Source organism: Branchiostoma belcheri, unplaced genomic scaffold, assembly GCF_001625305.1.
Source record: "Branchiostoma belcheri isolate BF01 breed outbred unplaced genomic scaffold, Haploidv18h27 scaffold133, whole genome shotgun sequence".
In the NCBI taxonomy this organism is placed as follows: domain Eukaryota; kingdom Metazoa; phylum Chordata; class Leptocardii; order Amphioxiformes; family Branchiostomatidae; genus Branchiostoma; species Branchiostoma belcheri.
In genome coordinates this window covers 230648-245021 of record NW_017802747.1, presented here as the reverse complement: position 1 = coordinate 245021, position 14374 = coordinate 230648, and the positions used below count along the sequence as shown (strand labels likewise).

General features: G+C 41.8%; 2 protein-coding genes across 3 annotated transcripts in view; one reads left to right on the top strand and one right to left on the bottom strand.

The window, feature by feature from the left end:
* Positions 1-3864, bottom strand: part of LOC109464172 (sushi, nidogen and EGF-like domain-containing protein 1) — a 6272-nt gene extending 2408 nt beyond the window's left edge. Inside the window, exons 1-6 of the mRNA XM_019761109.1 lie at positions 3776-3864; positions 3250-3360; positions 2956-3129; positions 2596-2709; positions 1845-2090; positions 1344-1544 (exon numbers count right to left, since the gene is read on the bottom strand). Coding sequence (XP_019616668.1) covers positions 1344-1544; positions 1845-2090; positions 2596-2709; positions 2956-3129; positions 3250-3360; positions 3776-3827 — 898 coding nt within the window. The 5' untranslated portion in view covers positions 3828-3864. The remainder of the gene's footprint in view (positions 1-1343; positions 1545-1844; positions 2091-2595; positions 2710-2955; positions 3130-3249; positions 3361-3775) is intronic.
* Positions 3865-5410: 1546 nt separating this feature from the next.
* Positions 5411-14374, top strand: part of LOC109464170 (sushi, von Willebrand factor type A, EGF and pentraxin domain-containing protein 1-like) — a 42237-nt gene continuing 33273 nt past the window's right edge. For both annotated transcript variants that reach the window (XM_019761105.1, XM_019761104.1), the window contains exons 1-2: positions 5411-5535; positions 6813-6953. The gene's annotated coding sequence lies outside the window, so the exon portion shown is untranslated. The remainder of the gene's footprint in view (positions 5536-6812; positions 6954-14374) is intronic.

Here is a 14374-nt window from a genome sequence, read left to right as displayed (position 1 = left end):
TTGGAAACGGCCGAAAATTCATGCGCGCGCGGATGTCATCCATATAATCAAATCAACATGGCCTAATTTAATAAAACTTTTTCTAGGTGAATTTAATTTTTGGTTATGATTGAAAAACCATGTTTGCACGCATGTAAAGCCGAGTAAGTGAGTAAGTCCAGGGGGGTAACATATATCCGCGTAAACAACAATTACGATCTTCAAGGTCACACACGATAACGGCAGTAGCTTCGTTACATGTTACATATCCACTATAAACCAGGGCATAGATATACTGTCCCGAAATGGGTTTCTATTTATGAAAAGGTGTATTATTGCTGTTAGGCGGTTCCCGTGTAAAAACGGGCTTGAAGCCGCGGGTTTACTGTACATGACCGCGGGCCTCTCCGGATCGAACGAACGTTTGGTTCGAATGACGACATATCGAACATGATTCGGTTAGAAAAAAGTTACAATTCGGCCCAAATTTGACCACCGTGCCTGGCCTCTCGAACATTCACAAATTTGGCCTTCCAGACACTAGCCGAACGTTCTCATCCATAGTAAGGACAAAGTCGAAGCAAAGTCAGCGTTTGGTCACGTACTTTTTGGTACCTAAAATGACCTACTTTTCGTGGTCGGTCGGAAGGTTTGGCTGTTTGCTGGTGTCTGGCTATAAATCAGCAGAACGCCAGCCGAATTTTCAGGAGTAAGCGAGATTTTTCTGTTGTGGGGCGGGGTGGGTTAATTTAAATTCGTGTAGAAAGGTACGCTCGGCCTAAATCTGATCAGACTGCTCCTAAACGCTAGCCGGACATGGCCAGGTCAGAGGAAGGTGATGAATAGGTCTTAGGACGTGAGCAGAACGTATTGTCCCTGCTTTATTCACGCTGCAACAGAACTCTGCTGCAGGAGATATTTTTCCACACAATTTCAAAACCATTTTGAAACTATAGACGGGATATAGTTTTTAAATACGTGAACTCGATCTTAAAGCCCTTGTCACACATAGCCGAATACTTGGCGCCCCCCTCATGTTTAGGAGCAGATACGCAGAAATGTAGGTTGTGGTTCGAAAGACTTCTGAGAGGTCCGTTACTTTTTGGCCAGTCTTATTTCGACCTCCACCCCCTCCCCTCACGCCGTTTGGCTGGTTTTGGGGGCAATGTCTTGGAATGGTCCTAAATGTGTGGCAAACAAATGTTCTGTAGTGGAAAAGTACGATTGCATGTGTTGAAAGAAGTAAAATAGTACATCAATAACAGTCTGATATGAAATCATGTCAATAGCAAACAAGAAAGTAGCATTTTTGATAATTAATTGACCAATTACCAACATTATCATTAGGGAAGGAATAAAATTACCGGAACAATCTATGGTCGAAGCAGGAATCCATGCTCCATGGGCCCCACACGCGTATAGCTGATTCAACTTGTCCTCTTGTCCCCTAGGAAGGGTCCAGCCTTGCTGACAGAAGGTTTTACACACACGGCCCAGCCGCGTGATCCAGCCGTTACAAGCCAAGGCCCCATGGACAGGGGGAGCCAACGGTGGGCATTGACGGGCTACGAGAAAAAAATATATTTCATTAAACGGATTGAAATATTATGCATAAAAGCACCAACAAACGTTGTAAAAATTACCCTGTAATACTTAGTAAATAAAAATGCTGAGTAAATGCTTTATAGACTAGAAAAATGTTCGTAGACACTTTTAAGTGATATGAAAATTAATTTTAATGGATTCAAAAACAACAATTAAAGCGTTCACATCGTTTAACTTGTGCTAAATTAATGATAATTACGTCACGTCGCGATAAAATTCTGTAACTCCTGAAGTGCTTAATGAGATTGGGTGTTACTTACGATAAACGCGTACTGTAAACTCGCAAGAAGATCTCAGGCCGTTGAAAGGCTTGGTCGCGGTGTACTGGACATCGTACTGTCCCCACGGAAAGGTCTCTACGTTGCTGGGGTAGTTAGAGGTTACATGAACGGTCTCGTTCCTAAAGTCACTGAAGACTGGTGATTGCCAAACGACTGTTTCGCGAGTGTCAACAGCCGTAATGTTCTTGTCAGTTGGGCAAAACTCAACACGTGGTGGTGATATGTCTGCAAAGAGGCATAGTTAAAAGTCATGGGCATATAAAATTAGTGCAGAAATAATTGGGGCTGTACATAAAGATTCATCTGTTACAAGGCATATACAATAATTGTACTATGTAGCGAATAGAAACCATGTTATATTAATTCATTTCATTCTCACTATTTTACAATTGAGAAAAAAGATTTTGCCAAAAACACATTCAATTTTTTTTCTGTAAAATAGAATAATAGAAAAAAAATGAATTTTAAAGGGAGCTTTGTCTGCCACCAGTGTTTTAAGGAAAATGAGAAAATTAAGCATATGAGAAAAACGTTATTTGTTCATCACCAGATAATGCACAGCAGATTTAATGGTAGATACAAAAAATTCCCATCGACCTGACATACATCAGTAATTTCTCGCCAAAACATCGATGCTAATAAAGCGGTTTGTAATAACATACAACTAATAAATAAAATGTGATGCCGGCGTTTATCAACAATGCCTCTGTAGTCCCGAAACAACCCATACCTGTTTCGCATCTTTCTCCCGACCATCCTTCCCTGCAGACACACTCGTGCTGCTCGACACTGTTTATGCAAGTCCCCCCATTTTGACAAGGGTTGCTTTGGCACGTGTTGCCGACTGTATCAGGAAAAACAGTCAAAGTGATAGCACTAAACCTAATTAAAACGTCAGTATTATGTATATATAACAGTGTGACATCTATATTCACAATGTATTTTTACAGCAAGTGAAATATGAACTATATCATTTGGAAAGCAAGACATAACGTTATACAACAGACAATTGACAAAGTTATTTGGAGATTGAGTTGTCGCTTTTCTCACTGTTTATTGTGCATGCATAAAACACCTAGTATATACGTACAGAGACACCGTGGTTTTGATGCCGACCATTGACCATTTCCCTGGCACTGAGCTGAGGACTGACCGACAAGAACGTAGTCTGTCTCGCAGGTGAAGTGCACTGTATCACCGTATTGGAATCTGTTGCCTATCACACTGCCATTTGTAAGAGATCCAGGATGCCCGCAGTTTACAACTTCAACAAAGAATACATAAACATATAGTTAGTAATAAAGTAATTAGGTGAAAATTGAAGTTATTAAACTACACTTATGTGTGAGAATGACAGTAGTAAGATTTGTAAGCATGTGCTTACCTATGTTACATGTTGTTCCTTGCCATCCGGCCTGACAGGTGCAACTGTAGTGCGTATGGTACTCACGACACGTCCCATGCCGACATGGATTACTGGCACATGCATAGTTGGCTAAAGGAAATTTAAAAAAATGAAAATACCGGTACCCTAACGCCGCTTAAATAGAAACAAACGTTGTTATCGGGCTAATGTTGTCAAATATGTTGAATTGAAATTAACACGCCGAAAGTCTGCATCTAACTTTATCTACTAGTATTCAGGTTTAGAATCCTTTGAATTTTACGTTATTTTAATCTATCTAATTGTACTTGGCGGCATTATGCCAGTTGACATCAAATTTAAAAGGTATCTAAAGGAATGCAAAAAAAAGTTATAAATGACATATTAAGATTTTTTTTTTCTTTTAGCTGTTTTAAATTTCGACATTTGTGTTTGTATTGGCCTTAATGTGATAAGCATATTGATATGAAATGACATATTTTGCGTAAAACATTACCACATGCACATTATAACTTAACACACATACGGTCACAACGAGGGGGGTTATATCCTGGTCGACAGCTGCAGACATTCGGCATTATACACCTTCCGCCGTTTCTACATCCTTGGCTGCAAATCGCTAAATGGAACAATATACGTAAGTTTATTTTATATATATTGAGTTTATTTGACTTCGTTTATATTTCAGTAAAATACATGGCATCTTTATTTGTATACAAAGATGCTGAATTGCGTATTTTAAGCAATCTATATTACATGATCAACATGATAACAAATCTATATCTATATTACATGATCAACATAATAACAAATTAAAAAAAAACTAGTAAATGCATACTATAAAACACATTTTATAGACAGTATATACATGTGTTTCAAAGAGCACAGCATTTGAACTGCTTATCTTTGTCCAACAGAATGAAAAGCATCGTACATGACATCATTTGTAATACAACTTTTTTTTACTGATATTGACATTGTAAAAACATAGAACTTCAAAAATTGGTATATCTTAATACCTTTTAGCTTTTTAAAAAACATGTTTGTAGCTACCTTGGTTACAGTACGACCCGGCCCAGCCACGACAGCATTCATATCTTACTCTGTACTGCCGTAGGTATACATGCCTAACATAGAGACAAAGTGATAGTGTGGTATGTGGTTGGCATCAATGTGGGTTGTTGTTAATGGACCTTTTTTAACTTTAAAAATACGAATTTAAAGATATTTTAACAAGTGCTAGTGCAGTTCTTTTACAGTGTAAATGTCACTTTATAAAAAAAATACGTTAAAACAGGACAAAAAACCGAACATTTTAAAGACAAAGGCAGAAAAAAAAATGTTGTATTACTTGTATCGTGTACACCAACTCCAGTTCCAGACACCACACTTAGTGTAGTAAGTCAGAACTGCTAACACCGAGACGGCTTCATTCCTTGTGCACCAGGATGAGCTGCAAAGAATATATTTACAACGTTCAAATTGCATTCCTATGCTATGGAGATTGCATGAAATTTATATTATTACATACAAAATGAAGTTGGACATGGTTTTATACGCATGGGATCAATCAGGCACCTCTATTAAAATGCATGGTTTTTCAAGCCATAAGGAATGAAGCTCACGCATTGTGAATTTTAGATATTATAAATTTTAGCTCCTCTTACCTGACAACAGACAGCGACGCGAAGAGTCCAATTACCAAAACTTCGAAAAGCACGAGTCCTTTCATCTTACACGATGCTGTTTAGTAGCTAATGATAGTTACAAAACCAATACAGTATTGCCCATTATAAAAACGAGTAAATCTTTAACTATAAAAAGATATTAACGACGCAGCGAAGTAAAACGACAGGTATTTGGCCAAATCAGGTGCACATACGCCCTAACAAATACTCAAATACTCTGATGTTGCTGTAAGGCCGGCCTACGCAGGATATCTGTTGCAATCTTTTCCACCACAGGTTTGTCCAAAGTTCATTAGATAACCCTAACAAAACTTTAAACCTTGAACAAATTTGAATATATAATGAGGCCCAATTAACATATCAATATTGTTAGCCTATAACAGGCAGGCAAATGAAATGTTTGTATATCACTGCCACATGACAGCCTGGGTCATGTAGGGCATTGCGAAATGGATTTAATGAGAACAGCCTTCTCAGAGGTAACAGACGTTAACGGGGAATGGCAAAGATGGCGACTAAAGGGCTCCTCCAGCTTGTCATTCTGGCCTGCATCAGCACTGCTGTCGTCTCAATTACACGCCAGGAAGTCATCTTACAGGTAATGTGTTGGTATCTGTTCAATTATAAACGTATAGCGATGCAACAGCTAGTACTACTTAAGAAGTGCCTAACGATAATCATAACCATTGTCGTTGTTCTTCTATACATGGCGAATGCTTATGTCGACTTGCAACATGTACAAATAGTTGCAAATTTGAGGGGTTATAAAAACATCCCCCTTTCTTTCTGTGAAAAATGTGCGAAATGACACTACCAGGGCATAAATGTAAAAATATGTAAATTTTCAGCAAAACATGCGACACATTGTGAAAGGCCTTATGGCTCAGCAAGATAAGGCCATTTTGCACACATTTTCGTGAACGTGAAATCTGACCTTTTTTTCAATTGTGATGTTGACGGCGCATCAATTATGTACAAATGCTCTGACCGTCCGCAGATTTTTCAGCTCCTAAATCTATATTATTTCTATGTGAAACGTACTCAAAATGAAATAATGTTTTAAAAAATCAATATTTATAAAATGTGCCTCTATGTCAATGTTATATGAAATGCCGTTGACTACATCATGTAAAAAGATGGGAAGGTATCTGACAGGGAGCAAAAAGTGACATTTATGCAATGCCAGTAAGAACACAAATTAGAAAAAAATATATATATTACATTTTGACATGATAAATTGATGTGACTTTATCCCCAAGCACGTGTCCGTTAATGGATAGAGGGGGCATAAATATTTCACAGTATAGGCAAAATAATGTCCTTTAAATTGAGAAAATCCGTCCACTCTAACAGGAGATTGACATGGGATTTTATAGATTATTACTATCACACAAATGTTGTGAAGCATACGAAACGTACAGAATTTCTATCTCTATTTCTGCAATTCGTTCAGTGAGCTGTGAAATCATCGGTCGCCCATATACGTTGCTGACACTTGAGGTTTTGGTCGCGCAGAGAGCGCAGAAAGGTCGTTTCGTGGAGTTCGGCACTCTCTCCGCGCTTTGGCCAATTTTAGATCGCAGAGAGAGCGCCTTGAGAGCACCACTAAGAGGAACGGGAGCCAAAGGACTTGTGAAAATGAAAAAGAACGCTTCGGGTTATTGTAGTGTAGTCAGTGTAGTCGTTCTAGTAAAGGATGCGGAGATGTGTGCATTATAATTGTGATCATCTTTTTCTTGTAGTGCCACTGTTAACTTTGCTGTTAGTGCGATATCTAAAATTTTAGGCAGTTGATGCGGTAATTGCACGTTGTATATATTCCAGAGGTTAAAAACCTAACTAGTAAAAATTTTTTCTCGTTTTAAATTTTTGCAGGAGATTTCAATACATCGCGATGCTGGCTTATCTGCGTGCTACATAAGGATTGGAATGGAAGATGGAGGAGAGAAACCTAGTAGTAAAAAACAACCAATGTCTCAGAAGAAAACACCAGACAACTATTTTCCAAAGATCGAGGTATTTCTTTAACTCTTTGTTATGATAACGTTTTGTTCTAGATAAAAGATCTTCAATTTACATATGGTAACACAGACACACAAATGAAAACTGTACAACTGGGTCCCCCAAGTGACCATTTATTTTGATATTCAGGATATTTAGCCTTTAACTCCATTTTGTAACTGCTTTAGAATGAAGTAAAACAACCGAATTAAAATAATAATTCATATGCTCTTTTCATTTTTGTTGTTATGTAAAGTTCCCAAAATTTGGTTTACTACACAATGAAAAATATGTGCTTATATAGGTTTCTTTTTTTCATCCATTCATGTTTTTTACATGGTTTGCCATGATTTTTTTTTCACATACTGTAACTGTGTGATAGGTTGATCACTATATTGCAAAGTGATGTCAGTTTCTCTCAACTTATTCTAATGTTTCGGCAGCAACAGTATCACATCTAGTATGTACAAATTTCCTGGGATGAAAGCCAGTTTAAAGAGTCTATTCATTTGGCGGATATGTCCACGTGTCACTCAAGTCTCACTCACTCGTTGCTAAGAGCGATGTTATTGTAGTTGAATTAGGGGTGCATTACCCATGCCAAGTGGCAAAAGGCCGTACCACGTCAATGACAAAGCAATAGTGAGAGAAGCGCTTTTATGGCAACATTTTATCCCATCAGTAAACTTGCGTCTTGTTTTAGACCCAGATGTAAGTGTAATAGATAGCCGTACTTTCGCGGGCGCGCAACGACACCATGGAGGTTACTAGTATTAGTAAACGCTAAAAGAAAATTAACCGAAAAAAACAGCAATACATTGCAGTATTTTTCTTCCAGAGCTTGAGGTGACTTAATTCCAAGTCAACGATCTATTATACCTCAAACCACTGTAGTTTTTTGCGACTAATCTTATCATATGGGTTCAAAACGGACACCATAATGTATTGCACGAATATAGTTATTTTGTGACTCTTTTTTTAGTATGTATAGTTTCATTAATTTATTAGGGACAATTTGACATGATTAGATGTGAAACATTTCTGCTCATTATCATAATCTATGCACCTCAAACAAGATACCTTCAGTTAAAGTTCAAGTTTATTGGGAAAGGACTCGCAGGCCTGGTTAGCCTAAATTGCGCCCTACTTACAATATGCACTATACAAAAAAAAACTATGAAACAGACATTATCCAGTATATACCTAAGCGATCCTGTGAAGGAGAGGTACAAAAAAGCAAGTCATACAGGCAGCCAAATCTATGACCTTTGTCATAGATGTGGCTGCCCAAAGGCAAATTTGTCTATGGTCAGAAGTTTTGAGTTCTTTTTTTTAAATAACATGTTGACATATTTACTTCAAATGCTATCAGAAAAAATATCTGGAATAAATATTGACAACAACAAAAGTCTTACGTGTGTTAAAATACTGGACCACGCATACGCTTTCTAGGTTGGTTCTTCCTCGTGACTCGTGGTCACGAGGAAAGGCGCAACTTATAAAGGCCTTTGTGATACAAGTAGAAACATGAGGACGCAAACATGGCCATAAACAAAAATGGTGGCTTCATAAACAAATACAAGAATGACAAAACGTCTTTGGTTAACTTGAAATCGCCTCCTATGTCATAAATTCAATTTCACCGGTAAAACAAGGAGATTTTATCAAGTAGACATAAACTCATTTTGCTGCTCTTAGATTTCCCGCGCTGATGTTCGAAAAGAACAGGGGGGTCCGATGCGTTGGATCCGGAAAGGTCCATTGATTCGCTTTGATCCGGCATCGACCCGGATCGAACCGAATCAAAGCCAAATCTAGGCGAATCAATTCGGCTTGATCCAGACAATTCTATCTTAGTGGGAATGGAGACATTGGCATGCTTTACACATAATTTTTTCAAGGCGACTAGAAGTCAAGACGACTTGAGCTAGTCGACTTGAGCAAAAATTTCCCTGTGTAAAGAGAAATAATTCAACTCAAGTCGCATTCTAATAAAGATGACTTGAGTCGTATCCACACCAGACTTAAGTCGACCAGTGGGGTGCCGAGTCTCATAGCTTTGCGAGTGTAAACGGGCGAAGTCGACTTGAGTGTCTCTGCGTAGTAGTCAGGCAAGACCCAGCCACCGAGTCGATTTGGGGGCAGGGTGGCACAGCGGGAGTGCCAAGTCGCTTTGTAGCCCCGTGTGTAAACAGAAATTTTTCAAGTCAACTTCACCGAGTCAACTTAGAAATGGCGTGTGTAAAGCGGGCCATTGGCCTGCTTTTTCGAGTCAGCTAGAGCTCAAGACGACTTGAGCTAGTCAACTTGAGCGAAAATTTCCCTGTGTTAAAAGAAAAAAAATCAACTCAAGTCGCATTCTAATGAAGACAACTTGAGTCGTATCCAAACCAGACTTAAGTCGGGCAGCGGGGTGCTGAGTCTGCTAGCTTCGCGTGTGTAAACGGGCGAAGTCGACTTGATCGTCTCTGCGTAGTAGTCAGGCAAGACCGAGCCACGAGTTGACTTGAGGGGAGGGTGGCACAGCGGGAGTACCAAGTCGCTTAGCAGCCCCGTGTGTGAACACAAATTTTTCAAGTCGACTTCGCCGAGTCAACTTAGAAATGGTGTGTGTAAAGGTGGCATGTGATAAAAACTGCCCATTCGGTAAAAGCGCCACCCAACAGTTGTTCGACAAAGTACACAAGTACAAAGTACCATGGGATCGTGTGGCGCAGCTACAGAGTGTGCGACTCGGAACCTAGGGGTCCCGGGTTCGAGTCCTGACATGCCACCGATCCTGTGCCCTTGGGAAAGGCAATTTACACGACTTTCCTACATTCACTCAGGTGAAAATGTGTACTGTCTTGTCATATATTTGTGGTGATTTGTCCCCTGTGTTGGTGGCGGCATTAATATAAGTTGAAAAAAAAAAACTTGAGTGTGCCGACACCACGTCTGATGATGACATGTTGGAATAAAAAAAGCGCCGAGACTGTAAAAGATAACATATATCCTGACTAGTTAGAAGCAGTCATTTGGTCGGTCAATCGATTTTTCTTGAAGGGGTGTACTCTAAAAGCTCACTTCCTCTTGAAAAATGTAACGGTCAAGAGGTCAATTATTCTATCTAGAGTTCCCTGATCTATCTAGAGTTCCCTCATCTCATACCTTCGCCAAACGTTGTTAATCTTAAGTTTATGACTGGCAAATTATAGATTATTCCTCCTGATTTAACAGATAGGATCCTCATTTTCCTGAATTATATCATTTTTGCCATGCATGCCAAAAACAGTTTTTATACTATGCGGATTTCCTTGCTGAATAACAATACGAGGAACCAATGACAATGCGGAGGGGTAAGTTTGGCAGGAACACAACTGTTTAATTTCATAACAAATGAGACATATAAACATGACCTTGAACTTGACCTAGGTCATAAACTTGACCTTGAACTTGAACGATCAGGGAAATGGACTTTACGCTTAAGTTAGTACAGGGAGTATGAAGAATATGGGGAAAATTATCGTTGCGGATTACAGAAAAATTAGGAAAAACCACTGAACCACATAATATTAGCCATAGTAAGGAAGAACCAAAACAGAAAGTAGGTATTGACTATATGGCGATAATAATTGGCTTATTTCACAAAGTGGAACTAGACCTATACTAGATAATACAGAATCCAATAAAGGACGTTTGGCAGAAAGTTGTACATGCATAACTTGACGTGGCAGATCTTTTAGCTCACAGGATTAGTCAATGGGTAAATTACGTGCCGCGACGCCGGCTACCCCAACCCTAACTCTCCACCGCCCGGGGCCAAAATGGGAATTGTGAGAGGGGGGAGGTAAGATTTTCCCAATGCTGCAAACGGCAGGTTAAGTGTTTACTCACTTAGAAAGAGGTAGTTCAAAATGTTGTCGTAGAAGACGACCTGCACGTCTTGTATAGCATCCTGTATAACTTGTAGATGTTATAAATAAGGCAGAGTTACTGTATAATAATTATTAGCCAAAGATTAAACAGACAAAGGTAATATATACTAGTAAATGGAGTGCCTACAGTAAGCCGAAGCTGAGAGGAAAGGGGGCAACTTGCTCACCAGTTCTTTGGCTGTCGGCTCGACGTATTAATAGTACGATTAACATAAGATGCCTACTGACAGAGGGAAGGGGGTAACCCGTTCACAATTCCATCAGTTGCGCACCTGACTTAATTACAAGCAAGATAACAAATAGGAGGTCCTTAGGACAATATACTAGTCACAAATAGTACCTAATAGACAGTCGCAACTGAAGGGAAAGGAGGCAACCCGCTCACCAATCCTTCAGCTGCGGGCTTGGACTTAACAAGGTAACCGAAATTAGTTAATGGATCTAACAGATATCCGAAGCAGAGAGGAAAGGAGGCATCCCGCTCACCATTCCGTCCGCTGCGGGCTTCGACTTGACAATGTAACTAAAACTATTTTACAGAGAGCAAATAGTGTTATGGCCGAATGTATTTCTTGTAGGCTCCTGAAGACCATCTCCCCAAGGCGCGCAGTTGGGGGTCTGATACGCCGGTTTGGGCAGCATAAGTAGCTGCTCCTATACGAAAGGAGTGAGCTGTATAAGCGCGCGGGTCCAAGTGCGCATGCTGAACGCATGTGCGTAGGATATGTGAGAAATAGTCGCTGGAGACTGGGCGGACACTGCGGTACAGAAAGAGGCATCCCGCACACTTTCCTCGCAGTGTGAGATACTGATTAAAATAAGCTACTGGGCAGTAGGAGCTGTCGGGGTGCGCTGCAATAGAGATTGTCGGATGGTGGCCCGGAGCACTGTGCTTGTAGGTGTGGAAGGTCACGGATAGAGAGGGGACAGGGGCCGTCTGGACTTTCACATGTGGGAGCTGCAAGGTGTGGTTAGAAGAACTGATGACGGTGACTTCACTTACTCGGGCGAAGGAGTAGAAAGAAAAGAAGAACAGTGTTTTGTACAGTTGGCGATCACAGGTTGAGGCCAAGACTGACGGCAGGGTATCGATTAAGGATTTGAGGATGTTGGGTGTGATTGGTCGCCTGCCGTCAGGGAGTGTGGATTTGCGGGCGGCATGTAGTAACTTATGGATAACGAAAGATTGGGAAGGGTCAGGAATGCCGAGTAATTTATGGACAAAACTGATGGCGGATAGCTTAGAGGATATGGGGGACGCCGCAAAGCCCTTATTGTGTAAGAAACCGACAAACTGAGTTAGGAGGTCTGTGCATGTGGAAATTGGTGGAGTAGATAAGTCTTTGCCAAAGATTTCCACAGAGAAATTGCGGAAGAGCTGCAAAGCCTGACGGTAGGAGCGGAGGGTGGAAGGGGCCAGAGCCGAGGATAGCAGGGTCCTATTGAGGTGTTCGGCGCCAGGCGTCTTGGGATATGTGTCGGGTGTGGGTTCATATGCGGAAACTCCCGTCGGAACCGGTCGATCTGTAATCGAGAAAGAGTATCTGCCATTACATTTTGTTTGCCAGGCACATGTGTGGCCCTACAGAGTATGTTACGGCGCAGAGAAATAAGCACAAACTGCCTAACCAGGGGCATGATCAATGGGTTCTTGGAGGTCTGGCGGTTAATAATGTGGACTAGGGCGCCGTTGTCTGTATGTAGGAGAATGCTGCGATTTTCCCACGACTGTCCCCAAATGTGTAGCGCGACTACAATAGGATAGAATTCGAGTATCGTGATGTTACGGGTACACAAAGGGGATGGCCATGCGCCATAAAACCAGGAAGTCCCGCAAACCGCCCCATACCCGAGCGAGGCTGCAGCATCGGTGTAAAGGTGAAGGGTGTGGTTCGAAATGAAACATTCGTCTAAGAAGAATGATCGCCCATTGAAATCTTTCAAAAAAGTAAGCCACATAAGCATGTCTTGGCGTACTTGTTGAGTTATCGGGATGGTGGAATGTGGAGTGGGTTGGCATTTCGTGAGGTCAATCAACCTCCGTAAGAAGGCACGGCCAGGCGGTACAACCTGGCATACATGGTTAAGCAGGCCTGCCAACGACTGAATTTGTCTAAGTGTTGCACTGCCAAGCTGCAAGAAGGAGGCTAGCTGGTCCCGGCATTTTTCGAGTTTATCCAATGGCAGTCTAGCCTCCATGACGATCGTGTCCAGTTCAATGCCAAGGAAGGACATCGTTGTGGCTGGTGAAAAAGTTTTTCCTTCCGCCAGAGGGACCCCCACGTTCAGACACAGTTTGGAAAAAGCAGTGAGATCTCTGTGACATTGTCTGAAAGTCTTTGCAGCAAACAAGAAATCGTCTAAGATATGTGTAGGGAACATGATGTGCAATTTGTTACGCGCTATCCATTCCAGAGCGGTACTGAAGCTCTCGAATATCGCGCATGACGTTTAACTGCCCATTGGTAAGCATTTATCGAAATAGAATTTTCCGTCCCAATAGAACCCCAAGAGATGATAATCATTTGGATGGACCGGGATAAGCCGAAAGGCTGACTCAATATCAGTTTTGGCTAAATAGCAGCCCGGACCCAGGGTTTTAATGTGGCCAATGGCGGTGTCGATAGTTGCATACGTCACGGAAGACACCTCAGTGGGGATCCCATCGTTAACAGACGTCCCTTTGGGGTGGGAAAGATCATGGATCAGACGGAATTTACCTGGGACTTTTTTGGGTACGGCATAGAGTGGGGATAGGAATAAGTTTTGGAAGGGAAGCGAAGAAAAGGGTCCGGCAACACGCTCAGACTCCAATTCCTGCCGAAGCTTGTCTCGTATAACGAGAAAATGGCATTGGTTTGGTTGTGGCGGGATGATTAGGGGGCGGAGCCGCGGCCCAATTGCAAAGTACTCGAGGGGATACCCGAGGGTGAAACCGTCTAATAGATACTTTCTGTCGTTGTGGGGATAGCCCGAGAGATAGAAGGCTAGAGACCTAGCGTCTACTGGGGTTGGCAACTGCTGGGGTGCTTTTTCCCTTACACTGGAAGGCTTTGTGTGCTTCGCCGCAGCGGTAGCAAGTATGCTTGTAGTGGCAGGCGGCTTTGAAACACATGTCATCGGGCGTGTGGAATCGAAAACAGTACCCAGATGGGACATCACGGGACTTGGTCTGGGGTGCGTTGCCCCGGCGCGTCGGAAGGCTTGGTTGGGAAGCCCTGGCCTGATCTGGGGAGGGGTTAGTACAAATGTAAGTGCATCTACGTATAATTGCAGGTGGGAGGTATTCCAAGGGGTGTCAGGGGACCCTTCACGGTGATGACGGAATTGCTCGTCGTACCGAAACCACCTAGCCTTGCGAGCAGCTAGGTCCCGGATGAGGTGTAAATAAGATACTAAGTGCGAGCTGTGGTCGGGGTGCTGCTGGATATAGATAAAGTGGAAAACCAGGAACGCAGATGTCCACTGGTCGATTGTGAGGTCGCGCTTGCTGTCGTGCGCGGGGGGGNGGGTCGGGTC